Below are 26,826 nucleotides of genomic sequence, written 5' to 3'. Positions count from 1 at the left end.
AAGAAAGATAAAGGTGGGTGCTTATCAGACTTATCCCAAAGGATGTTGGCAGACTTCTGTGGGACTATTTACAAACTGTTTAAGACTCATTACAGGCTGTGAATGACATTATAATTCATAATTCATGAAATAAAACAAATGGTTTTTGGGACTAACGTGTTTGTTAATGTCTCAGGAAGCCCTGGTCAGAACAACTTACGTAACTCTTTATTTAGTGACTCTTCAAAGTTACAACAGCACTGAAAAAAGTGGCCTATGACCCATTTCTCACTCTTACGACTGTTGCAGCATTTCCCACGGTCACGTGAGCAAAATCCAGATGCTTGGCAACTGACTCATATTTATGATGGTTGCAGTGTCTTGGGGTCATGTGATCCCCTTTTGTGACCTTCTGACAAGCAAAGTCAACAGGGAAGGCAGATTCACTTGACATCCTGTGTTACTAACTGAACAAACTGCCTGTCAACTAAAAAAAATACTTCTTTGGTCTTTTAGTTGCCAGCAGAAAGGGAGGGGGGGGGAAGTAGTGCATTCCTTAAATGGTTCAGATAATTGCTAGGCAGCCGAAGCTGTTGGCGCACAAGATTATTACTGGAGAGCATGATTGATGACTTTTGGCTATGGATGTGTCCCATTGGAGAATAAACATCCAGGGGGTGGGGGAAAAACAAGGGTCAAGGGTGAAATGAATGATGTGTCTTAGAGTCGGCTGCACCCAGGTAACACTGACATGGCCACTCCTAATAAATCAATTTTGTTTACTCTGAGAGATGCGGCTAGAGACTTATGATTTGAATGGGGGTGTATTGTCGGAGCCTTGACACTACCCTGATTCACTTCACAACTATGGCAATTAAGGTCGTAAAATGGGGCAAAACTCACTCAACCTATGTTTCGCTTAGCAACAGCAATTTTGGGTTCAGTTGCGGTCGTTGTCGAGGACTACCAGTAATGATCTCAAAAACCATCCTTACGCAGCCTAAACCCAACTGATAAGTTCATTTTTTTACCTGCTGGTTCTGCATGATCTTGGCAAGCCGATGTCCGTCATATTGCTTGGGCAAAGAGGGAATGTACATGTCCCCTTTCTGAAACCTTTCTTCTTCCAGCCACAGAACAAATGTGGTAAAGAGCCTGAAAACACATCCAAAACAGAAGGTTTGAAGCAGGAGCTCTCCTGTTGGTTGTTATGTAACACACACAAGTATCTTCAGGCCATATATGATGCAAAAGAAACATAGAAGACCAGGCTGCTTTCAAAGTATGACTTAACCAGTTTCATAAATTATCCGAGCATCCATCATGAAGCCAAAAAGGTCCTCAGAAACCTGATAGGGCCGTGATGACGAACCTATGGCACGCGTGCCACAGGTGGCACGCAGAGCCATTTGTGCAGGCACGCGAGCCGCAGCCAAACTTACCTGCACTGAGCATACGTGTGCCTCCCAGCTGATTTTCGGCCCGTTTGAGGCCGTTTTCGCCCTCCTGGAGGCTCAAGGGAAGCCTTTGCAGCCTCGGGAGGCCGAAAAACTGGCCTTCCGGAAATACCGGAAGTGCCAAAACGGGCCAGTTTTCAGCCTCCCAAGGCTGCAGAGGCTTCCCTTGAGCCTCTGGGAGAGCGAAAATGGCCTCCCCCAGGCTCCAGAGGCCTCCGTAGGTAGAAAACGGGCACTTCTGGTATTTCCGGAAGGCCCATTTTTCGGCCTTCCAAGGCTGCTGTTGTGGTTAGCCGGCAGCAGATGCAGATGGCTGAGGAGAGCGATGACTCTGATGTGGGGCCAGGACCATCAGGGAGTGGACTGCTGCCTTCAGAGATTGTGGGGGCTGGCAGCAGTGACGAGGAGGTTCCCAAGGAGCCTGTGCCAAATGCACGTGCACGAAGGATTTCTCGGAGGAAAGAACAATTACAGCAGCACAGGTGACTCAGGAGTAAGGTTATAAGGTAATGGCCCCTCCCTCAAGAGGATAAAAGCCGTGTTTGGAAAAGCATTCTTTGCAGACAGCAAAGAAGCTCTGAAGCTCAACTTGTGGACATCATAGTTCGTATTTGGAGAATCTTGTAAATTAGTTCTTATCTCTGGGTTTTTGGCAGCCTGGACAAACAACTTGGCAAGGTTCTTTCTTGTCGGAGCAAATTAGTGGAAAGCAATTTGTTATTAATCCTTAAAAGGTGGGGGCTGCTGCCTTTGTCTGTGTTTGCTCTTTGGGATCCCGGTTGGGCCAGAGGCTTCCTGCGAGGGCGAAAACGGCCTCAAACGGGCCAAAAATCAGCTGGGAGGTACGTGCATGTGCACTGCAGGTAAAGGGGTGGGGGTGTTGCGTGTGCGTGGGGGGGGCAGGACGCATTGCATTGTGGGTGCCGGTACATGCGCACTTTTGGCACACCACAACAAAAAGGTTCGCCCTCACTGTGCAGGCATGATATTCCCCAATGAAAAAAAAATTGGGGCCAGCCAAAAGAGGCCCCGCGCCACGAGCCAAGAATTCGTGCACACAACACCAACGCTACACACCCTTCCTTTCCAGCCGGTCACGTGTGGATCAGCTCCAGAGCTGGGCAGCCGCTTCCCTGGGGGCAGGGCCGAGGCCGCCGCCCGGGGAGCGCCCGCTGCTTTCCCTCACCAGGGCCGGGCGGTGGCATGTTGCACGGAGAGACGGATGGTCCGTGGCTGCCCAGCTCCCTTTTCCTGCCGCTCAGCGGCCTCCGCTCGCACCGCCCAGGCTCCGCTCAGGTGTCCGGCTGGGGCTGTCAGGAGTTGCTACCGCCGGCGTGGCTCCGCGCGACTCCAGTCCCGCGTTGCCTTGGGAAGGAAAAGGCAAAACCGGGAGCTGCTGCGCCTGAGCCTCCGGTGCCGCTGCTGCTGTTGCAAAGCGCCGCCGCGGCTCTTCCTTTTTGCCTTTCCCTTCCCGAGGCAACGCGGGACTGGAGCCGCGCCGGCGGTAGCAACTCCTGACTCAGGGGGCCTCCGAGGGGAGGGGAAGGAGGAGAAGAAGGGGGGGAAGGGGGGGCGATTTCCAAAAAAATCGGAATTCCGATTTTAATCGGAAGAATATCATGTCTGACTGTGATAGGGGTTCTTCAAACAAGCGTGTTGGGCTTTGTCCACAATGGAATCACTTCTTCCTGAAGGCTACATTGGCTTGGGACAATTCAGGACAGATCTTGGTGGATCTCCATCCAACCTCTGTGCATCCATGGACTCCCGTGTTAGCAAAGAAAACACCAACCTGAAGGCCATCTGAGGTTACCTGACAAGGTCCTTGTGAAGCTCTAGGAAAGTCACATAATTGGCCTTGCTGAACCCTTTTGCTGTTGGCTTTTCGCTCCCACCCGCTGGGCTCTCCAACTGGAGCATTTTGCTAGCCGAATGGTGGAAGTCGCTGGCCTCAATCAGATGCTGCTTCAGGTCATTCAACAGGCTGAGGTGAACAGGACTCTGGAAAAATCTCTTCCCAATGCAGCCATCTGTGGGTAGCCTTAAAAGCAGAAATCCTGTTGTTTATAATCAACACAAACCAACCATGGTGGGATTCAAAATTATTTACTATCATTCTGGGGTCATGGCTTGGTGGGCATCAGCTGGTTTGGTGGGTGTGGCAGGAGAAGGATACTGCAAAATCTACATTCCCTCCCCATCCCACTAACCTGCTTTCCAGCTCCGTTCTCCTGTGCAGGGCAACCAAAGAAGACCCAACCGATCAGCTGGGACTCAATGGGAGGCAGAGAAGAGATGGGGTTGTGGGGCCGGTCAGAGGCGGGATTGGCCGGTTCTCCGGACTACTCAAAATTTCTGCTATTGGTTCTCCAGAACTGGTCAGAACTGGCTGAATACCACTTCTGAAACCAACTGATTTTAGTGTTCCTGGTGTGTAATTAACGGTATGATTCTACGCCTTTTCTTTCCCATTCTTAACGCACATTTTTTTAAAAAGAAAAAAATTACATATTTTAAAGGTCTTCTTTGAAATATACACTGCTCAACAAAATAAAGGGAACACTTAAACAACACGATGTAACTCCAAGTCAATCACACTTCTGTGAAATCAAGCTGTCCACTTAGGTAGCAACCCTGATTGACAATCAATTTCACATGCTGTTGTGCAAATGGAATAGACAACAGGTGGAAAGCAGAGGCAGGTAGCAAGACATCCCCAATAAAGGAGTGGTTCTGCAGGTGGTGACCACAGACCACTTCTCAGTTCCTATGCTTTCTGGCTGATGGTTTGGTCACTTTTGAATGCTGGCAGTGCTTTCACTCTAGTGGTAGCATGAGACGGAGTCTACAACCCACACAAGTGGCTCAGGTAGTGCAGCTCATCCAAGATGGCACATCAATGTGAGCTGTGGCAAGAAGGTTTGCTGTGTCTGTCAGCGTAGTGTCCAGAGCATGGAGGCGCTACCAGGAGACAGGCCAGTACATCAGGAGACGAGGAGGAAGCCAACAACCCAGCATCAGGACTGCTACCTCCGCCTTTGTGCAAGGAGGGACAGGAGGAGCACTGCCAGAGCCCTGCAAAATGACCTCCAGTGGGCCACAAATGTGCATGTGACTGCTCAAACGGTCAGAAACAGACTCCATGAGGGTGGTATGAGGGCCCAACGTCCACAGGTGGGTGTTGTGCTTATAGCCCAACACCGTGCAGGACATTTGGCATTTGCCAGAGAACACCAAGATTGGCAAATTCGCCACTGGTGCCCTGTGCTCTTCACAGATGAAAGCAGGTCCACACTGAGCACATGTGACAGATGCGACAGGGTCTGGAGATGCCATGGAGAATGTTCTGCTGCCTGCAACATCCTCCAGCATAACCGGTTTGGCAGTGGGTCAGTAATGGTGTGGGGTGGCATTTCTTTATGGGGCTGCACAGCCCTCCATGTGCTCGCCAGAGGTAGCCTGACTGCCATTAGGTACCGAGATGAGATCCCTCAGACCCCTTGTGAGACCATATGCTGGTGCGGTTGGCCCTGGGCTCCTCCTAATGCAAGACAATGCTAGACCTCATGTGGCTGGAGTGTGTCAGCAGTTCCTGCAAGATGAAGGCATTGATGCTATGGACTGGCCCGCCCGTTCCCCAGACCTGAATCCAATTGAGCACATCTGGGACATCTCGCTCCATCCATGTCTCGCTCCATCCATCAACGCCACGTTGCACCACAGACTGTCCAGGAGTTGGGGGATGCTTTAGTCCAGGTGTGGGAGGAGATCCCTCAGGAGACCATCTGGCACCTCATCAGGAGCATGCCCAGGCATTGTAGGGAGGTCATACAGGCACGTGGAGGCCACACACACTACTGAGCCTCATTTTGACTTGTTTTAAGGACATTACACCAAAGTTGGATCAGCCTGTAGTGTTTTTTTCCACTTTAATTTTGAATGTAACTCCAAACCCAGACCTCCATGGGTTGCTAAATTTGATTTCCATTGATAATTTTTGTGTGATTTTGTTGTCAGCACATTCAACTATGTAATAAACAATGTATTTAATAAGAATATTCATTCAGATCTAGGATGTCTTATTTTTGTGTTCCCTTTATTTTTTTGAGCAGTGTACATATTTTCACCACAGTTGAGTGGGGCTCTCTAGGACATATGGGCATATATGGAGATCTTTCCCATATATCTTTTTTTTTTAATTCATTCAGATTTCTGTATCCTTCCTTTATATTTTTGATAAATAACTCAAGGCAGCGAACATATCCAACATACCTTCCTCCTCTTATTTTCTCCGCAACAACAATTTTGTGAGGTTGGTTGGGCTAAGAGAGAGGGAGTGTTCAAAACGCATCCAGTAGGCAATCATGTCTAAGGTGGGACTAGAATTCAGTCTCCAGGCAATTGGTGCGAAGTCATATAGCTGGATTTTGTGCTTAAGCAGAATTAGAACTCGCAGTCTCCCTATGATTGACCCAAAGACATACAGCTGGCTTTGATGGCTAAGGCAGGACTAGAATTGCCAGCCTCCTGGTTTCTATCCTGGGGCTTTAACCACTGGACCGAACTGGCTCATATAGCCTGCGCTCTCTTGGAACTAGAAGACGAGACGATTGGAACGTGGGGCTTTCACAGCATTCAAATCAGCTCACACCATTCAACAAGATCTCCCATCGTTCACCAGCGATCCACTCACCCATCCTGCAATCCCGGGCGCTGCAAATAGAGAAGGAAGAATTTCTGGCAAATAAGAGGAAGGAGAGGGTGATCCACTGGGGTGCTTAGGGCTTGGTGAGCCCATCGGTAGATCAGCAGGCGCTGTAGAGAAGGCACGATTGGCAGCTTGAGCTGGGCCTGAGCTTTCTGCAGGAGGAAGGAGGGAGGGGAGAAAGGAAGGAAAGAAGGAGAAAGGGAGGAGGGAGAGAAGGAGGGAAGGAAGGGAGCAAGACAGGAAGGAAGGAAGGAAAGAAAGGGGAGGAAGGAGGGAGGGGGAAAGAAAAGAGGGAGAGGGAAAGAAAGGAAGGTGGGAGGGAGGGAGGGATGGTGGGGAGAGGAAGGCAGGCAGGGAGGGAGGAAGGAAGGAAGGAAGTGGGAGGAAGAAGGAAGGAAGGGAAGGTGGGGGAGGGAGGGGGAAAGGAAGGAAGGTGGGAGGGAGGGAGAGGAAGGCAAGGAGGGAAGATGGGAGGAAGGGAAGGAGAAAGGGAGAAAGGGGAGGGAGGGAGAGGAAGGAAGGCAGGGAGGGGAGGGAAGGGGGAAAGGAAGGGGAGGGAAGATGGGAGAGGAAGGCAGGGAGGGGGAGGGAGAGGAAGGGAGGAGGAAAGGAAGAAATGGGGAGGGAGGTGGAGAGGAGGAGAGGGAAGGAAGATGGGGAAGGAGGGACGGAGGGAGGGAGAGAGAGGAAGGAAGGCAGGCAGGCAGGGAGGGGAGGTGGGGAGAAAGGAGGGGGAAAAAAAGAAAGGTGGGAGGGAGGGAGGGAAGGTTAGAGGATGTTCAGTAATTGGTTCATTCGTTGTTATATAACATTTAATTCCCACAGCTTCACTGTTCTGAAGCATTGCCAAAAGAGAGATACAGTACAATGATTTTTTTAAAAAATGTTGACATATTTGGTAGAAATGTAAAGACTGCCAAGAAGCATGGGGATCAGATGTGCTTATTTGAGTCAGAAAATATAGGTTATCATGGATAAGCAGACTGAAAGAAAACATAGGATTTTGTTCCCATAGGTGACAACGGCCTCAGGAGACTTTAGTATGCGCAGAAGTGGAAAGGAACACAAATTCCCACAACTGAGGAATGGGTTTTGAAATGAATGGAGTTGGCAGAGATGCCAAAACTCACTACTTTGGTGGAAGACAAAAAGATTTACCTGGCTTTGCTTTCATCTAGAGAGCACGCTTGGACTCCTTGCTCGAGAAAGATAAAAATGCAGTTCTGCTTTGAGGGTTTGACAATTAGATTTGTTAGGATGATGAAAATACTGTGTGTTTTAATTCTTATTATACTGCGTGTCCACTATATTTATTTTTGCTGATGTTTAACCTCAGAGCAAGAAATTTCTTGTTATAGGCTTATTTGGATTGTTTAATCTGTGTATATACAATGTTTTCATGTTTCCTTTTTAACTCGAGAGTCGTTTTAGCGCAAGATCCAGAAAACGTGAACAGAACTGGCCCACAGAATCACAAGACTCAAATGAATGGATAACAACATCAAAAGTTTAATGTCCTATTTATTTGTACCTGTACTGAAAAAAAGTAGGAAGTCAGTCCCTCCCTTTTTTGTGACTTTATAACTTTTTTTTTCCTTTTTTGATCTTTCTCCCTCAAAGTTTTCTTTTTGTTATTTTGTATTTTTTTTTAAAGAATAAAGTTGTTTAAAAATGCTTAAACAAAACTTAGGTTTTTTTTTAAAAAAAAGGAGTAACTGAATAAAATCTCTTTTGAGAATTTATATTATGATTCTAGTCTCCTCAAATGTAAATAATACAAGGTATTATCCAAAAAGAAATACAGAGCGGTTTCAGCTAATCAAAGGTTTGGCAACATCTCACATTGTTGATGCTCTCTGAATTTGGTTGTTTTCTTGCAGATGTTTCCTTGCTCAAACTAGGTAATATCATCAGTGCTGGCAAGGAATGGGTTCTGCAGAGCTCTGCAAAGCCCTTTCCTAACTAGTGGATGATGTAATCTAGTTGGGTAATGAAACGTCTGAAAGAAAACAAACAAGCTCAGAGAGCACCGAGGACCCCTCATTTCAACCCTGAAAGCTACAAATATTCTTTTTTGATCAATATCTCACATCCTTCAGGTGGTGGGCCGGGAAAACCATCGTTCTGGGAGATGTTATTTAAATAAAGAATAATTTGCGGATTTACCTTCAGAGTCTGCTCTGGTGAATCGGAATTGGTAACCAACTCCCTCACTACAACTCTACGGAGCTGGGAATCCTCTTCAAATATGGACTCCATATTCAGAACACTCCATGCAAACCAAACCTGTAAATTAGAAAGCAACATCGGTCTATTTATTTATTTGTTTTATCTATCTATATAAAAGCGAAATACCACACTCACGCATCATCACAAAATCTCCAGAACCTTTAAAGCCTACAAACTTGAAATTTGGCATGTATGTTCCTCTTGGCTTCTAGGTGCTCACTATGAAAGGATTTTTCGAAATGACCATCAGAGCATTTAGTATTTCCTATATTATTATTATTAACACATGGCCGGGGGAGGGCCAGCGGAGAAGGAAATCTGGTTGTAAATGGGCTGAGGCGGGTGGCTGGGGGTGGAAGCCAAGACTCCATGCCTTAAACGTCCTAAACTCACCTGTAGCATTCCCTGCCTCCTCATTCTAGGAGAAAGCACAATTGTGATGACCCGGGGCGTGGCACAAAGACAACACAGTCACATAAGTTAAGAAGCGTCCATTTAGTGCCTCCAACTTTGCCTCCAACTTCGGCTGGAGAAAAAAAACTCTCTCAAGAACAGTCTTTAAGTGGAGGAAATTCAGTCCCAAAACAAAGTACATACAAACTGTAAATAAAAATCCACACAAACCACGCTGCAGTAATTAACTTGACAGGGCAGGAGAACGAATTGCAGACTTGAAAGGCTAACAAAACACACACAAGTTGGGAAGATGCCAGGAACACAGATAAGCCTCGACAATAACAGATACAATTTGATTCCAACAAGTTGCTGTGCGTAGCTTTCCTTTTTAAACACTGTGTTCCCAGCTGCAGCTAATGAAGGGAATCAGGGCCCTTTCCTCCCCCGTAAGCCACGCAACTCACGTTGCTCCCTTCTCCATTCCTCCCTGCGTACCCTAGGATGAAGAGGGGGTGGACCTGGGTCTTCCTCTGAACGCCCTCTCCCTTGCTCTACCTCTCCCCTACTCTGCCCAGCTGGACTTTGCCCTTCCCCAGTTTCCTCCACAGCCAATGGAGCCACACTCCCACTCCCTGTCAGCTGCTTGGCTTCCCCCTCAGAATCAGATTCCGACAGGGGCATGACAACAATCATGTCTCCGCTACATGGTCTTGCAAGACCATCTTAAGTCTATGGAGGAAGATGGTTTTATGAGAAGCTAGGAAGCATCGGGTGCAACAGAAACAAGAGTTGCGTTCGAAGCACTAAAAATTTATCCCATGGTATCTCTGCACAAGAATGTGATTTAGTAATGATCAAGGCAAATTGGCACTAGATAAAGAGTCCAAGGAGTTCACAGTGGCAAGGACTTACGTCTCTTGTGGCTGCAAAACTGATAGCACATTTGACCCCACCTTCAGGCACCACCTGGTTATTTCCTACAAGAACGGGCCATAAACCCCAAGCAAAATTTTAGTCCATCAACTCCAGGATGCTTTCTTTACCTGCGTGGAATTAGCATTTCCCTCTATGAAGGACGGTGTGATGTTGCCTGCCACAATCCAGCTGACCAAGGAAGACAGCAGCCCTTTGTCGCTGTGATAGCCCAGAGCATTCTGGGAAATTTGAGGAAAAGAGAAGACATGTGGGTTAAGACAAAGCTGCCTTCTTACAGAGTCCTTCCATAACAAAGAAACATTTAAAAAAAAAAAATTCTGGGACTGAAATTTTTAAAAATAAATGTCGATCCCTGGTTAGGGCCCATCGAAAATCCACTTTAAAAGAACTGTGTCAATCCATCACTCAACTTGTTTGGATTTAGCAGGGCCCATTCTGTAAACCCAACCATTACAGTTATAAAATACAATTTATGGCTTTAGGTATTGTGCCAATTCAGACAAATGTAGTTTAGCTAATGAGCAAATCATGTGATGCTTCCAGGTTAACATGCAACAAGGAGATTCATTTACAACGCTCGATCCCAAAAAAATATGGCTATTTAATTCATGTCGGCTGTGTTTAATCAGCTACCATTAACAGACTCATTTTTAGAGAAGGGTAATAATCCAATTTTCCTTTCTCTGTAAACAAGAAAATTTGAATCCTAGCTTCTCCTTTTGTGTGTGTGTTATGTGTGCGTGCCACTTTTTGTGTGTGTTCTAATCAAAAGGAGATTTCTAATGCAAAAAATAAATTAATTAAAAAGTGTCTCAATTAAAAAAAATACTCATAAGAAGCAAAATATGTAAATATTTCTATCCAGGCTGTTATATTTCACTAGGCTTGCCTGCAGGAACTACCAGACTTATAATATCCATATCTCCCTCCCTTCCTCTCTCCCTCCCTCCGTCTATCTATCTATCATCTTTTAATGACTCTGTAATCCCTTACATCTCAGGAACATGGTTAACGAATCTTGCGGCATTTCACTGATCCCGTTGTGTAAGATCTGTTGGGTGCAAAGGATCGGGACCATCCGTCAAGTTGCAGCACAAAAGATTTATTCAAACTTATATATAAGAATCTAGTCAACTAATGTTCAACACTAAATTGGCCCCATATGAGGGTCAGGAGACTTCAGGAGGGCTTGGTCTTAGACCATTTGTGGCAATGTAAGGATTCTAAGCTGATGACGCACTTAACTCCACCCTCCAGTTCTGCCTGCTATTCTCCTACAACAGGGGTTCACAATCCCAGGTCCATGGACCGGCACCGGGCCGTGGAATGCCAGAAATTGGGCCACACAAACAAGCGAAGCCCCATCCGTGGGATGCAGGCAGCACGTGAAACCACGCTCCCACCGGGCCGTGAACATTTTCTCTCCACAGGTTGCCCAAAAGGTTGGGGGCCATTATCCTACAAGATCTCAATCCACTGGAGAAGCCTGTGGATTTATTGTGGCCTGTCAGCCGTTGGTCCCTCTAGCAGTCGAATAAGAGGAGGAGGAAGGGGAGGCATGGGAGTCAGGGTCAGCATCAGCGCTCTGAAGGGGATGAGGAAATGGAGCTGTGTGCGTGTGTGAGAGAGAGAGAGGCAGAGCCTGGATCATCCATCAGCCCTCAGATAGAGAGTTCAACAGCCCCTAGGTCTGGAGGTGGCTGATGAGGAAGAGGAGGAACAGCTGGGTCCAGTGCCCGACACGCAGATGTGCATAAGGCAGAGGAGAGGAGAGCAGTGGAAATCTATGGGCCGGTCCTTGGGACAGAAGAGCCACCGCTCCTAGCTCTGGGGATAAAAGGCAGAAGGCGGAGATGAATAGGTGTGGCAAACAACTATATATCTCCCCTGCTGGACAGACTTGTTAGCCTGTGGTGAGAGAGAAACCTTTTGCCGGGGCTGCCAGCATTCCTAATAAAGGAATCACGGCTTCAACTATAGAGGGGTTGTTGTGTTTGGGGAGCCTGGGTCAGAACAGGAGTCTTCTCCCAATCCGTGAGAAAGTCAGTGACAATGGGGGACCCATACCTTGTGTTGTTGATAGAGCAACTTCTGCACACAATCCTCTTGGTTGAACTGAAAGGCGGCTTGGCACAAACCGTCCATCAGTTCGAGGACGGCTCTCTCCTTGTGCCAAAGCTGTTGGCTGGTCAAGACCTGGACCCAGAATTCCAACACGGCAGCCGGGCCGATTCCACCGGGGTGGCTGCTCATAAAAATGTGGCTCTGTCAAAATAAAGCAGAGAGTTGACTTATCGGGCTCATAGTCAAAAGGGGAAAAGATCCGAGTCCTATACAGGCAGTCCTCGACTTATGACCATGAATTGAGGTCAAAATTTCCATGGCTAAAAGCAAGGCAGGTTGTTAAGGGAGTCCCATCCCGTTTTACGACCCCTTTTTTTTGCCATGGTTGTTAAACGTATCACAACAGTTGTTAAGGGGATTGTGCAGTCGTTAAGAAATTCCTGGCTTCCCTCATTGACTCTGCTTGTTGGAAGCTCCCTAGTAAAGTCACAAATGACAATCCCACCTACCTCCCCCCGCCCTCCGTCCCTCCGCAAGGACTGTACAACCATCGTAAATACATGCCAAGTTCCCCTGGTTTCATTATATGACAGCGGGGATGCTGCAACAGTTTGAGACGGTCTGTAAGTCATACTTGTAGTGCTATTGTGAGCAGTATTATGAGACATGGTGGCGCAGTGGTCAGAGTGCAGTACTGCAGGCTAGTTCTGCTGACTGCCAGCTGCCTGCAGTTTGACAGTTCCAATCTCACCAGGCTCAAGGTTGACCCAGCCTTCCTGTTGTGGTCCGCGGAGCTGGCAGCAGAGTCGCACAGTGGGGAGGAACATGGGCCAGTTCTGGAGTCTGGGGAGGACTCGGATGAGGGATCTGCCTCCGACACAGAGAAAGGGCCAGGGCCATCTGAAAGTTATGTGTCGACTCCGGAGTCTCCAGTATCTGACATCAGCGAGGCAGAGGAACAGGGGGAGACTGTTCCCAGTGTGCTCTTGCGCAGAGCTGCCAGAAGGCAAGAACAGTTAAGACAAAAGGGGCGACTCGGGAGTAAGGCTTGGAGGTGATTGGCCCCTCCCATAAGATATAAAGGAGGAGCAAAGGGACAGGAGCCTTTGCAGGAAGCAACTTTGTTCGTTCTGGTCAGTTTAAACTCCGAAGCTCCGTGGTTGACTTTGTGCGCCGTTTGGCCTTGTAGAACATCTAATTGGCAATTTAGTCGTTGGCAGCATTTCAAGGGAGATAAAGGTGGGTGCTTATCAGCCTTATCCCGAGGGACTGTGGTAGACTTCTGTTGGACTATTCATAAACTGTTTGGGACTCATTACAGGCCATGAATGCATATTATTCACAGCCGTTGAAATAATAAAAAAAAATGTTTTTGGGGAACAGTGTGTGATTGTTACTATCTCAGGAAGTCTTGGTCAGAACAGTTCCATCCTTCTGAGGTAAAATGAGGACCCAGATTGTTGAGGGACAATAGGCTGACTCTGTAAAGTGCTTAGAGAGGGCTGTAAAGCACTGTAAAGCCGTATATAAGTCTGAGTGCTATGATGAAAATATAAGACTGTGGTGTGATAAAAATAAAATATATTGATACTTTCAAAGACATTAAGTCAGGAATGCCCTACTCCTAGTATGAGGAAAAGTTAAAGCAAAAAACTACATGAAGATACCAGTCTGGCTCTCTACAATGGAAGCTCTGACACATCAAAATGTGGTAAACTTGGAAAAAATGGTAATGTATAAAGATATTTTAAATGAGAAAGGGGAACTTAAAACTAATCAACAACTGCTAAATCAGGAGGTGGACCTTACATGGTGGCCACACTTGCAAATACGATCAAGATATGAAAAAGAGGTAAAGAGATATATATGGTTTCTATAAAGAGCCAACAATATTTGATCTAATACTATGAGGTGTGGATGAAAAGCTAATCAAGAAAACATAGCTATTTATTAAGTCTTAAAATGGAAGGTGAACAAGGGAAAGAAACAGTGATAACGTTAAGTGCTATTGCTATTGCAACTTGCAACAGTCATTAACAAATGGTTGTAAATTGAGGACTACATTGTTTTTGTTTCCTGGTTCTCCTTATCTGATTGAAACCAGTGTAGAAAGTTAGCACCCACCCCTTTCCTAGAAAAATGAAATATTTTGGCGTTTCCCTAAGAAGCAGAATCAAAGCCCCCCCCTGGTTTGGGCCGTAACTGTGGCGGTTGGGTTGTGGACCCAACAAATGAGCCAGCGCGCAGCGAAAGCCGCCTGCTCTGAGGTCACCAAAATCAAGGGGGCCCCTAAGCTAGGGCCCCCAGCTTCGTTTGGAAGGTTGGGAAAGGACAGAGAAGAGCAACCAGGTGATGAGGGGACTGGAGGCAAGTCTGACGTTGGGCTGGGCGGCTAATCTAGTGAAGAGAAGGACCAGGGGAGACAGGATAGCAGTCTTCCAATATTTGAGGGGCTGCCACAGAGAGGAGGGAGACAAGCTGTTTTTCAAGGCACCCAAAGGCCAGACAAGGAATAATGGATGGAAACTGAACAAGGAGAGATTCAACCTGGAAACAAGGAGAAACTTTCTGACAGGGAGAACAATCAACCCATGGAACAGAAGTTGCCCTCGGAAGTTGTGGGAGCGCCATCACTTGAGACTTTCAAGAAGAGACTGGACTGCCATTTGTCAGAAATGGTGTAGGGTCTCCCGCTTGGGCAGGGGGTTGGACTAGATGACCTACAAGGTCCCTTCCAACTCTGATTATCTGTTATAGACATTCATTTTCTAATATTTTCTAATGTTTCCATTAAGGCCTGAGCCAGTCTATTTTACCTAACAAAGATCTATTCCAGGTAGAGCTATAATAGGAATTGCCCAAAGCCCTCTTCATTACATCATCACCTAGCAAGGTTCAACCAAGCCTGGTACTCAGGACAGCCTACAGAGTTGCTCCTGCACGGCCCCCTAGGAGTCTGACAACCAATCAGAACACAAGCTCAAATTCAAAGCCCAACAGAGGGCATAAAACCCCAGGACTCTCAGCATCTCAGCCCTTCCTTCTTTAGAGTTCCAAGCCATGTGGTCCTGTCCACCATTAAACCATCTTCCCAAACAGCCTCCATGTTTCCAGTGCCTTTTTCCCCATTTGGAACTGAACCCAGATGTACATTTCTTCCAACACCAGAATAAGGATCTTCAGGGACACACACACACACACACACACACACACACACCGCGAGGCGCTTCTATTTCCTGACCTGAATCATGGAGTTCAACAGCGTAATGTTTTTGCCGTAACTCGTGCCGGTCAAATGCTGAGTCACCCTGTGGGTCATTTGCTGAGTCATCCCTTGGGGAACCCCGCTGTCCAGCTGAAGGAACTGGTGGAAGAAGGAGAGAAACCTAGGGAAGCCACAGACAAGTTGGCCATCTAATTATCCAATCACAGGCAGAGGTTTCTCCATTCATATTTCCCCCACAACCCCAACCAAAACCCCGCCTCCATCCCGGCGCTGAAAGAGCCTTTGGACTCAGTCGGAGCAACCCATAACAAGCGAGACTATCAAGGGGTGGGCTTCAAATTTTTTTAGCTAAGGGTTCTCTGCTAAGGGTGGCTGGGTGGGTGTGGCCATGGTGGGCGTGGCCTAGTCGGCCTCCTGCACCGTGGCAGGAGGGGCGTTTTTTGCTTTCCCCGGACTCCGGAGGCTTTCCTCAAACCTCCAGGAGGGCGAAAACGGCCTCCCCAGGCTGTGGAGGTTGGAAACGGGCCCATTTCCAGCCTTCCTGAACTTCTGAGAGGCCCGTTTTTCACTCTCCCTGAGGCTCCACATCGGCCCTGCACCCAAAATGAGCTACATGGGTGGGGCAGGGTGGGCGGGGCCAGCCAGGAGTGGGATTTGGAGGTTTTCCGAACTGCACAGAATCTTAGCTAGCGGCTCTCCTGAACGCCTGTGAGACTCCAACAGTCCACCCCTGGGGCTATCAATATACAGGTACTCCAACATACTTGGTTGGGAAAAAATGATAAAGCAGCATATAGATTTGAAGCCAAAAAATATTCTTATTGGGCATTCTGCTGGAAAAGTATGATAAAAGGACTATATATTTGACTAGCTGGACACCCATGCTTCGCTACAAAACTATGTGGTCGGGCTTAAGTTTTTGGGGAGGAAAATAAGGAGAAAAATATTCTGCCTCTGCCTACCAGCATCCATCATTATTCATCTGGCAAGTGTCCTGTCAGTGTGTGAGAGAGTTGAGGTCTGTTTGGAAACTGAAATAGTATTTGCTCTGTAAGCAAGGAGACAGCAAGGAGCCTGAGCGTGGCTTTGCTCAACTATTCTGTACTAAAGCTGCTTGGTGCTGTGAAACTGAAACTGAAACTCCTCTCCTCTGCTTGTGTTTTGCCTTTGGAACAGATTTCTTTTCAGGTGGGGAGGGGGAGTAGAACTCCTTAGCATCAGAGCATGTTAATAATAATAATATACAAAATACTAATGCTCTGATGGTCATTTCGAAAAATCCTTTCTTAGTGAGCACCTAGAAACCAAGAGGAACATAGGTGCCAAATTTCAAGTTTGTAGGCTTTACGGTTCTGGAGATTTTGTTATGATGTGTGAGGGGCATTTCGCTTTTATATAAATAGAAGATTTTACATGTATTAACTGCAGCCAGAATTGTAGTTGCACGACAATGGAAAAGTGATGAGATCCTGACAGATAAAGTGTGTAATAACAATAAAAATTTAGAATGTGCAGAAATGGATAGATTAACGGTTACAATTAAGGAAAAAGAAGAAACTGAATATTTTGTGATAGGGGACTTATTTTACCAATGGTTACGATAATAAAAACTGAAGCTCGAAATATGGGGATGTAAAAAGGACAAATATGTTATAAAGCAGATTCGTTATAAAGTAGATAAAAGACCAGCCCAAACCACGATAAAGAACAAGGTAACTTTGAACTCACTTTTCGTTCTTGAGAAGGTAATAATGGCACGGGTAGAAGAGAAGCAACACCTTATCCAGGACGTGGACGACGGTTCTCAAATGTCGCGATTGTACCAGAATGCCCAAATAAGGGATCCCTTCAGCACAGAACTTCTCAATGCTATCAACATAAAGAAACAAAATAGATTTCTTTTTGCAGATGTTTTCCAACCCCTGGTATCAAACTTCTTTCTTTTCAAGATCCTCTTCTTTAAGCTAGATAGGAAAATGGGTCCTCAGATGTTCTATCCAGCTGCCCACCTGTTTGTAACGAATTACTCCTATGTTGGCTTAGCTATTATGGTTTCCTATGAAGAGAACTTTGAGAATTGTAATTCAAAAAGAAAAAGAAAGAAATGGGAAGATTTCAAGCCATCTTTACCAGCGTGGGGGGAAAACAAAACAAAACACCTCATTCTGAACTCAATAAAATTAGCAACACAGAAGCTCCGAGGTGGTAACATTTATTCTGATGGAATGAGACTTGATGGGCAGGTTTTGCCCCAGGCAATGAGAACAACTGTCAGTGGGATTGCACTGTCTTGTGTTTTCAGCCACAAATTTCCAACCCTGCCCTTTGCTACCCACAGTGAATGGTTATTAAGCAGACAGCACGTTAGAATAGAATAGAATAGGATAGGATAGGATAGGATAGGATAGGATAGGATAGGAATAGAAATAGAAATAGAAATAGAAATAGAAATAGAAATAGAAAATATGGAATGGAACGGAACAGAACAGAATAGAAAATATGGAATGGAACAGAACAGAATAGATAGAATTCTTTATTGGCCAAATGTGATTGGACGTACAAAGAATTTGTCTTTGGTGCATAAGTGTATCTCAGTGTATATAAAGAGTCATTAAGAGTCAAGAATCATAAAGTACAACAATAATAATCATTAGGAAGTCACAATGATCCGTATTTGTAAAGCAGACCCACAAAACCACAAATGATATGCTCGAATGCTGCTCGTTGAGAAAGCCACATGAAATTCACGAAGGAAACCATTGTGACTAAACCAGAATTATTTACTATCCTGGCCATCCCTGTGATGACCTGGGGCGTGGCACAAAGGCGACACAGTCAGATAAGCAAGAAGAGTCCCTTTATTATCTCCAACTTTGCCCCCAGTGTCCAGGTTACCTTCGGGCTGGAGAAAAACTCTCCCAGGAACAGCCTTTGACTGTAGAAAATTCAGCCCAAAACAAGATACATACAGACTGTAACTTAAAATCCAAACAAACCAAGCTGCAGTAATTAGTTTGGCAGGGCAGGAGCAGGAATTTCAAACTTGAAAGCACGGCAAAACTCATACAGTTGGGAAGATGCCAGAAACACAGATAAGCCACGACAATAGCAGATAAATTCACGATTTTGTCCCAACAGCTTGCTGCGCGCAGCTTGCCTTTTTTATACACTGTGTTCCCAGCTGCAGCTAATGAAGGGAATCAGGGCCCTTTCCTCCCCCATAAGCCATGCAATTCACGTTGCTCTCTTCTCTGTTCCTCCCTGCATGCCCTAGAATGAAGGTGGGGGTGGGCCTGGGTCTTCCTCTGAATTCCCTCTTCCTTGTTCTACCTCTCCCCTGCTCTGCCCAGCCGGACTTTGCCCTTCCCTGGTTTCCTCCACAGCCAACGGAGTCACACTCCCACTCCCTGTCAGCTGTTCAGCTTCCTCCTCCGAGTCAGATTCCGACAGGGGCATGGTAGTCCCTGACATCCAAACTTAGCCATAAGGAGAAAAAAAGTTATCGGAGCGTCAAAGAAACTACGGATGTGTTTAGGAAACATCAGTTGCAAGCACAAAGAAAATGAATATTTACCTGTGGCCAACAGCGGACATAGCCAAGGCAAGGTAGCAGCCAATTGGGAGGCTAGATCTGACCGCCTTCAGCAGCGGGTGAAAGGTGGGCGAATCCGCCAAGTCAGGTATCAGTGCTGGAGCCCAGTGTCCCTGCACGCCGTAATCGTTCATGTGCAGCTTTAACCTCAAAACCATCCCCCAGGCCCACTGATTGAAGGAGCTTTCTGCAGTTTCCCCATAACGGACAATGCTGGCCAGATAGGAGACCTGGAGAAACAGAAGCAACATAACAGATTAACAGAGTTGGAAGGGATCTCGGAGGTCTTCTAGTGGCAGGGTTCCCAACCTGTGGGCCACGTCCACTATGGGGCCGCAGCCTATTCACAACCGGGCGTCATGAGCGGACGGCTGGTGCGCACAGCCCACTTTGCGTGAGCATCCCATGTACTTGGGGCCCCACTCGTGCAAGTGTGGCGAGGGCTCAGGACCCCACTCGTGCAAGTGTCATAGGAGCTTGGGGGACCCTGCTTGGGTATCACGGGTGCATGGTGTCTTTTGGATTGACAGCTGAGCAGTTTTTTGAACAGCATGGGTCTGGCAGTTACCCCCATTTAAATCATGACTCTCGAGCCAAACTTCCAAAACTTAAAGAAGATTTATTAGGAGTAAACATGCCAGCATGGCCTGGGTGTAGCCGACTCTGAGACACATCATTCATTGTCAACCTTGACCCTGGTTTTCCCCCACCCCCTGGGTGTATTGTAATTCCTATTCTCCAATGGGACACATCCATAGCCAAGAGTCATCAGTCATGTTCTCCAGTTAGAATTTTGCACGGCAGAAACTTCAGTCACCTAGTTACTATCTTTGAAAACATTGATGGAATGCAGTTTCAGTTTGCAAGCTGCTGCACTGCTCCCCCCTCTCCCTTTCTGTTGGCAACTCTAAAAAGACCAAAGAAATATTTTATGAGTTGACACACAGGGCCCCCACTAGTACAGGCGCTTGGAGCTCCACTCATGCAGGCATCTTGGGTGCTCGGGGCCTCATTCGTGCGAGCATCGCAGGTTTTCAAGGCCATGCCCACACATGCGTATGCGCCTGCCCTTCCCACAAAACCATCCCCAATTCTCTCCACCCCCACCCCCCACCCCCACCCCATGCTCCAGGCCACCAACCCGGAAAAGTTGGGGAACTCTGTTCTAGTCCAAAGAGTTGTCCAATATCCTTCAGTTCATCTCAACAGAACAAAAGTCCTTTATTGTTCAAAAAACTGCTCAGCTGTCAATCCAAAAGACAGGTTAGGAGTTACAGGTAGTCCTCAACTTACGACTGCAATTGAGCCTGAACTTCCTGCGGCTAAACGAGACAGTTGTTAGGTAGCTTTTGCCCCATTTTATGACCTTCCTTGCCACAAGTGTTAACTGCAATCATAACTATGAGTCAGCTGCCAAGCTCCTGGATTTTGATCGTGTGTGCATGAGGAATAGTTATGTGAGCATGGGCATTAGTCATAAGTATGATTAAAAAGGAACATTTAAGATGCAGTGTCAAACTAGTTCAGTTTTAATAGAAGTGAATTATTTTTAGTCCAGGGATGAACTGTGGAGTTCTTGAACTGGGCTTGGTTGTTTTCTTGTAGACGTTTCATTGCCCAACTAGGTAACATCATCAGGGCTAGAGAGTGTGGGATCTTGCCCCTTGCTTGTATTGAGCAGGGGTCTCCAACCTTGGCCACTTTAAGACTTGTGGACTTCAACTCCCAGAGTTCCTCAGCTAGCTTTGCTGGCTGGAGAATTCTGGGAGTTGAAGTCCACAAGTCTTAAAAGTTGCCAAGATTGGAGACCCCTGGTTTTGAGTAACATACCCTGCCTAAACAAGGGAGCAAATCCCATACTCACCAGCACTGATGATGTTACCTAGTTGGGTAATGAAACGTCTGCAAGAAAACCACCAAGCTCACGGAGAGACAAGAAGTCCATCTGAGATCAGTTTTTTTAGCTTATGGCTCCAGGAAAACTGGGAGAACTTATAAAATTGCTTCTTTTTGACAACTATGTTGAATATGACCGATAGCTTCAACCGGGAGAGGTTCAAAAGCAACGGAAGGGAGGCACCTGTTTGAAGCTCTCAGAGAGGAGTCCGCTGTATGGCTTCTGGGGGAGATACTTCTGATAAGCTTCCAAGACCATCAACGCCACCTCCGCGTGGACTGCTGGGCCGATGTGAAGGTGACCCTGTTGTTCAAAAGCAATCCAGCTGATTTCCAAGACAAGGAGACATTTGTGTGTCCCACATTTGGTAGTTAGGTGGCTGCTCTTTTAAACATCTCATTTATTTATTTATTTCGGACACAAAACCATGCCAGAAATAGGACACGGGAAGTTCTATGTAATCGTCTAATGCGCTGGGGCAGGTTTAAACGAAACCAAAATTACTAGAGGAAAAACAATGTATTAAAGTCTTGTGCGTTTAAAAGAACCATCCTGGGGTATATTCTTTTCAACAGAAAGCCACCTTTAGAAGGTAAAGACTGTTGACTGGTAAATCCCACAGGATAGCATTGCTCAAACTCAGAAACGTTAAGATGCATGAACTTCATCCGGGGAGAGGAGAGGGAGGAAGGAGGAGAAGGGAGGGGAGAGGGAAGAGGAATTAGCAATAGCACTTAAGACTTATATACCGCTTCCCAGTGCTTTACAGCCCTCTCTAAGCAGTTTACAGTATCTGCCTCTTGCCCCCAACAATCTGGGTCCTCAGGGGAGGGGGAGGTCAGAGGAGAGGGGACGTAAGGAAGGGGAAGGGGGCAGAGGATGAGAGGTGAGAGTAGATGAGAGTAGAGGGAAGGGGACCTAGGAGAGGGGAGGGGAGAGGGAAGGGAACCTGGGGGAGGGGGAAGGAAAGGGGACCTAGAGGAGGGGGAAGAGGAATGGGGAGGAGGAAAGGGGAGGAGGAAGGGGGAAGGAGAGGAAGAGTGACAGAGGAAGAGAGGGACAGAAAAGAACAGGAGACTTAGGGAAGAGAGGAGGAGAGGAGAGGAGAGGAGAGGAGAGGAGAGGAGAGGAGAGGAGAGGAGAGGAGAGGAGAGGAGAGGAGAGGAGAGGAGAGGAGAGGAGAGGAGAGGAGAGGAGAGAGAGGAGAGGAGAGGAGAGGGGAGAGGAGAGGAGAGGAGAGGAGAGAGAGAGAGGAGAGGAGAGGAGAGAGGAGAGGAGAGGAGAGGAGAGGAGAGGAGAGGAGAGGAGAGGAGAGGAGAGGAGAGGAGAGGAGAGGAGAGGAGAGGCACTCTGGGATTCTGGTGTTCCCTCAGCTTGGTTTTCTTCTTGCAAACAATTCATTACCAAATTAGGGATAACATTTGAAATGATTTGACGGGAAACATTTGCAAGACAACGAAGCCCAGTGACCACCAAGATCCCAACGTTTCAACCCCGAACTTTGAAGAGGCTCTGCGATGGCTAAAATTAAAGACGTCGCCTGCTTCACGGAGTAAACTTTATACACACGTGCTGGTCGCCAGGGCCCCAGTTCATCTCTTCCAGGATAATGCAAGCGAGTTTGTTTTCGACTTCTGTCAGGTTGTAATTCAGGAGCCAGTCACGGATCAGGGCAACTTCGGAAGCAGACGGTTTCCAGAGACGCATCGGCAGTTCTTTGAACAAATAAAGAGTAACCTGGCCAGAAAAAAACAAAAACCCACAAAGACAAGCGTGAGGAGAGAATTTTTGCGTCGAGTTATGAAGGCGTCGAGTTATAGGCATGGACGGGGAGAAAAAAAATCTCTCTTCTGTTGGGTCGCTAAAAGTCAACGAAGAACCTTCCTTCCCGGAGACTCCAAAATACTGGCTAAAAATAAAAAAAAAAATGATTGCAAGAGATCACTAACGAACAAATAGAATTGGAACTGGAATTATTCTTGCTGGGGATATTTAAAAAGAAATATGGGAGAAATATAAAATATATACTATTACATATCTTGACGGCAGCTAGGAATTGCCTATGCCCAATGTTGGAAGCATAAAAGTAAACCACCAGATGAACTGATTATCCAAAAAATAATGACTTGTGCTGAGATGGATAAATTAACCCTGATGTTACAAGAGAAAGAGGAGTCTGAGTATTATAGGACTTGCAAAAAGAATGGTAGGATTGGATTGAACTAAGAGAGATGGATGATGAAAGAATTAACGATAAGCAACATATAGGTTAAATGTCTACATTCGCATAAATTGTATATATTTGTCAATAATGCACAAAATAGAAGCATAGGAGATGAATGCCACAAACTGTCAATGTCAAGATATTTATATTTTTTGTTTGTTTTTAAAAGATATAAAAGATTAATAAAGTTTTCTAAAAAAAAAAAAGTCAACAAAGACTCTGAGGGCACCACAACCAATTTATGGGTTGATTGGACCCTATTTTGAGGCACCTTCTTATTTTGTGGTGCTTTGAAGGAAGACGCCTACCTAATGGGTCAGCCAGGAAGAAAAGATTAAATGTCACGTTTTCCAAATGATAGAAAAGCTATCGACTGACGTGGCAGGAGGCCAGATTAAGGGCTCCTTACATCTACTCAACCCACCATATTGGGGAGGCGGGGGATGTTAGGGGTTGTCCTCTCCTGAGGAGGCCCACCTGGTGGGACCAAGGAGAAAGGCCTTCTCCATGGTGGCTCCCTTCCTGTGGGACATCGTTCTGGCGGAAATAATACCCACCCACCCACCCCAGCTTTTGATGCTTTCCAAAAGGCCCTGAAGAGATGGTTTTGCTAACCAGGCTGTGGGGATGCCCAGGTGATACCGAGCCCCTCAAGTGGTCGGTCTGATTGTTGCCACCGGTAGGTCATGGTTTATTTGGTTTGGTAGTGGGGTTTTATTTCTGGGAAGGGAGGGAGGGAAGGAGCAAAGAAGGAGAGAAGGGAGGAAGGAAGGAAGGAGACGGAGGGAGGGAGGAGAGAAGGGAGGGAAGAAGGAAGGTAAAAGACAGAGGGAAGGAGGGAGGAGAAAAATGGAGGGAGGGAGGAAGGAAGGAAGGAAGGAGACGGACGGAGGGAGGAGAGAAGGGAGGGAAGAAGGAAGGAGACGGAGGGAGGGAAGAGAGAAGGGAGGAAGAAGGAAGGAAAAGACGGAGGGAGGGAAGAGAGAAGGGAGGGAAGAAGGAAGGTAAAAGACAGAGGAAAGGAGGGAGGAGAAAAAATGGAGGGAGGGAGGAAGGAAGGAAAGACGTAGGAAGGAAGGGAGGGAGGGAGGGAGGAGAAAAAGGAAGGGAAGGAAGAAGGGAAGGAGAAAAAGGGAGGGAGGGAGAGAAGGGAGGGAAGAAGGAAGGTAAAAACGGAGGGAGGGAGGAGAAAAATGGAGGGAGGGAGGGGAAGGAAAAGACAGGGAGGGAGGAAGGGAGGGAGGAAGGAGAGAAGGAAGGTAAAAGACAGAGGGAGGGAGGGGGGAGGAGGGAGGGAGGGAGGGAGGGGGAGGGAGGGAGGAAGGAAGGAAGGAAGGAAGGAAGGAAGGAAGGAAGGAAGGAAGGAAGGAAGGAAGGAAGGAAGGAAGGAAGGAAGGAAGGAAGGAAAAGACGTAGGAAGGGAAGCAGGAAGGAAGGAAGGAGAAAAAGGGAGGGAGGGAGTAAGGAATTAATTAATTCTTGGTCTTGCCACAGAATTTTCCTTTAGATGGGGTTTGAGTTCATTTGTGGCTTTGCTCAAAGATCTGGGCAATTCTTACCATGCCGACACTTTCAATGGTCTCCCTGACTCGATCCAGCAGGACAGAAATCATATTTGTATGGACAGCAGTTATGGCAGCCAGGAGCTCTCGGCCAACTTTTGAAAAAGTCTCTCTTGTGGAAAGACTGACATAAGATACCTGAGGGGAGATTTAAATAAATAAATAAATGAGTATTTCAGAAACACACTCCTCCGCAAAATTTAACCAAGACTTAATACCCTTCTGAACATATTCTTCTTAAAGTGTTCATAATGTCCAATTTTGCATTTGTTTCAGGCTTGAGGACCACAGTGGACCTGACAAGTGCCACGATGATTGACATTGTGGAGGACTGGGGAATTATTAAGGATAGGGTGGCTAAGTCCTGCCTTAGCTATGAAAGTTGTCTAGGGGACTTTGCACCAATGGCCAGGAGACTGAGTTCTAGTCCCGCCTTAGATATAAAAGTCGCTGGGTGACTTTGGGCCAATCAGCAGGAGACCCTGAGTTCTTTTCCCCGCCTTTAGGCCACTCCCTCTTTCAGCCCAACCCACCTCACAGTCTTGTTGTGGGAAAAATAGGAGGAGGAAGTTGTGTTGAATATAGCAATAGCACTTAGTCTTATATACCGCTTCCCAGTGCTTCCCAGCCCTCTCTAAGCGGTTTACAGAGTCAGCCTCTTGCCCTCAACAATCTGGGTCCTCATTTTACCCACCTCGGAAGGATGGAAGGCTGAATATGTTCACCACCTTCAGCTATTTGTAAAAATAATAAAGGTGAGGAAGAAATAAATTAAATTAAAATAATAAAATAAAATAAATATAATAAAATAAATAATAAATAAATAATAAAATGAACCAAAATTAAATTAAAAAATTAAATAAATAAACAAATAAAATAAAATAAAAATAATAAAATAAAATAAATAAAAATAAATAAAATAATAAAATAAAACAAATAAAATAAAATAATATAAGAAAATAAAACAAAATAAAATAATAATAATAAAATAAAATAATAAATAATAAATGAAATGAAATGAAATAACAATAACATCGCTATTACTTTAAGAACAGTGGACTTCAACTCCTAGAACTCCCCAGCCATCATGGCTGACTGGGGAATTCTGGGAGTTGAAGTTCACCGGTCTTAAGTTCCCAAGTTTGGTTACCCCTGACTTAGGGCAACCTCAACCTAGGGAAACATTGCTTCCTAAACCCTTCCTAACTCTGACACCTTGGCCTTGCAACCCCCTGAAAATGCTCTCAGGGATCATCCCACCCACCACCCCACCACCATTCCTTCCTCCGCCTCCGCCTCCGCCTTGCTCACCTCATAGATCTCCAGCACCACCACTTTCACGAAGTCCTCGTCAACATCCTCCCGTTTGGTCTGGGCCATCTGCGCGAACGTGGTCAGCAGGCAGATCTCCTCAGAGCTGTTCATCGATTGCAGGTAGCGCTCAAAGGTCTCCAGGTTGGCCGGATCTGTTGGCGGCACCAAAGGTAGGTTTTTATTTCTTTTCCTTGCAATTATGTCTAGCCCGTTTAGCGTCCAGGGGAAATTATGGCTTCCAACTTTCTTCAGTACAGATATACATAATAAATACAATGCATCTAACTCTTTCTCTAAACTTAAGAATAGTCTGTATTAATTCTGAAATCCCATATAAACCAGTTTGGGTCTAGGGTTAAGGCGTCTGGTTAGAAAGCAGGAGACCGTGAGTTCTAGTCCTCCTTTAACCATGAAAGCTGGCTGGGTGACTATAAACCAATCCCGCCTTAGGCATAAAAAGCCAGTTGAGTGACTTTGAGACAATCCCCACGAAACAGTGAGTTCTAATCCTGCTTTAACCATGAAAGCTGGTTGGGTGACTTTGGGCCAATCACCAGGAGACAGTGAGTTCTAGTTCAGCCTTAGCCATGAAAGCCAGTTGGGTGACTTTAGGCCAATCACCAGGAGACAGTGAGTTCTAGTTCAGCCTTAGCCATGAAAGCCAGTTGGGTGACTTTAGGCCAATCACCAGGAGACAGTGAGTTCTAGTTCAGCCTTAGCCATGAAAGCCAGTTGGGTGACTTTAGGCCAATCACCAGAAGACAGTGAGTTCTAGTTCTGCCTTAGCCATGAAAGCCAGCTGGCTGCCGCTGCCTTAGCATGAAAGCGAACCACACAACAGTAACTTTGAACATTCACTAAATGCAGTGTTGTTAAGTCGAGGACTACCTGTAATGTCAAACGGCCTCCAAATGAAAGGTCGCAATTCGAGGACTGCTTACATTGGCCGTGAACCTTTTACCAGTTCCAAAGCAGGCACCGAAAGCCTGTGGGCTCCAAAATCTAGGTTGGCCCTGACCAAGCGTTTCCACCCAAGAAGGATAAAGGAAGAAGGAAACCTTTGAGCTTCTGCTTGCACTCAGCCAGCTGCATGGTGGAACTGAACTTCTCCAGATCTTGGCTTTCGTCGCAGTGCATGATAGAGAACAGCTTCCAAAGCATGTTGCTGGACACTGTCCCGTAAGGCATCTCAGACATGAAGAGCCAGACTCCTAGTCTGCAGGGGGATTGAAAGCCAACAAG

At 46.5% G+C, this 26,826-nt stretch overlaps 1 protein-coding gene across 2 annotated transcripts in view; it reads right to left on the bottom strand.

Annotated features, from left to right (window-relative positions):
* Nucleotides 1-26,826, bottom strand: part of EPG5 (ectopic P-granules 5 autophagy tethering factor) — a 100,296-nt gene that overhangs the window by 47,357 nt on the left and 26,113 nt on the right. For both annotated transcript variants that reach the window (XR_015748283.1, XM_087958702.1), the window contains exons 11-24: nucleotides 26,643-26,800; nucleotides 25,582-25,736; nucleotides 24,268-24,408; nucleotides 22,054-22,221; nucleotides 20,668-20,787; nucleotides 18,570-18,817; nucleotides 16,724-16,864; nucleotides 15,011-15,155; nucleotides 11,773-11,970; nucleotides 9,813-9,923; nucleotides 8,311-8,430; nucleotides 6,130-6,296; nucleotides 3,250-3,477; nucleotides 1,011-1,134 (exon numbers count right to left, since the gene is read on the bottom strand). Coding sequence is in view for 1 of the 2 variants with exons in the window: in XM_087958702.1 (XP_087814828.1) it covers nucleotides 1,011-1,134; nucleotides 3,250-3,477; nucleotides 6,130-6,296; nucleotides 8,311-8,430; nucleotides 9,813-9,923; nucleotides 11,773-11,970; nucleotides 15,011-15,155; nucleotides 16,724-16,864; nucleotides 18,570-18,817; nucleotides 20,668-20,787; nucleotides 22,054-22,221; nucleotides 24,268-24,408; nucleotides 25,582-25,736; nucleotides 26,643-26,800 (2,224 nt within the window). In the remaining variant the exon portion in view is untranslated. The remainder of the gene's footprint in view (nucleotides 1-1,010; nucleotides 1,135-3,249; nucleotides 3,478-6,129; nucleotides 6,297-8,310; nucleotides 8,431-9,812; nucleotides 9,924-11,772; nucleotides 11,971-15,010; nucleotides 15,156-16,723; nucleotides 16,865-18,569; nucleotides 18,818-20,667; nucleotides 20,788-22,053; nucleotides 22,222-24,267; nucleotides 24,409-25,581; nucleotides 25,737-26,642; nucleotides 26,801-26,826) is intronic.

The sequence above is a fragment of the Notechis scutatus genome, chromosome 2 (assembly GCF_049901735.1).
Source record: "Notechis scutatus isolate UNSWTSFEM ecotype Mainland chromosome 2, rNotScu1.2, whole genome shotgun sequence".
Taxonomy (NCBI): Eukaryota; Metazoa; Chordata; class Lepidosauria; order Squamata; family Elapidae; genus Notechis; species Notechis scutatus.
Note: the sequence above shows the minus strand (reverse complement) of the source record. Positions and strands in the feature narration are given on the sequence as shown.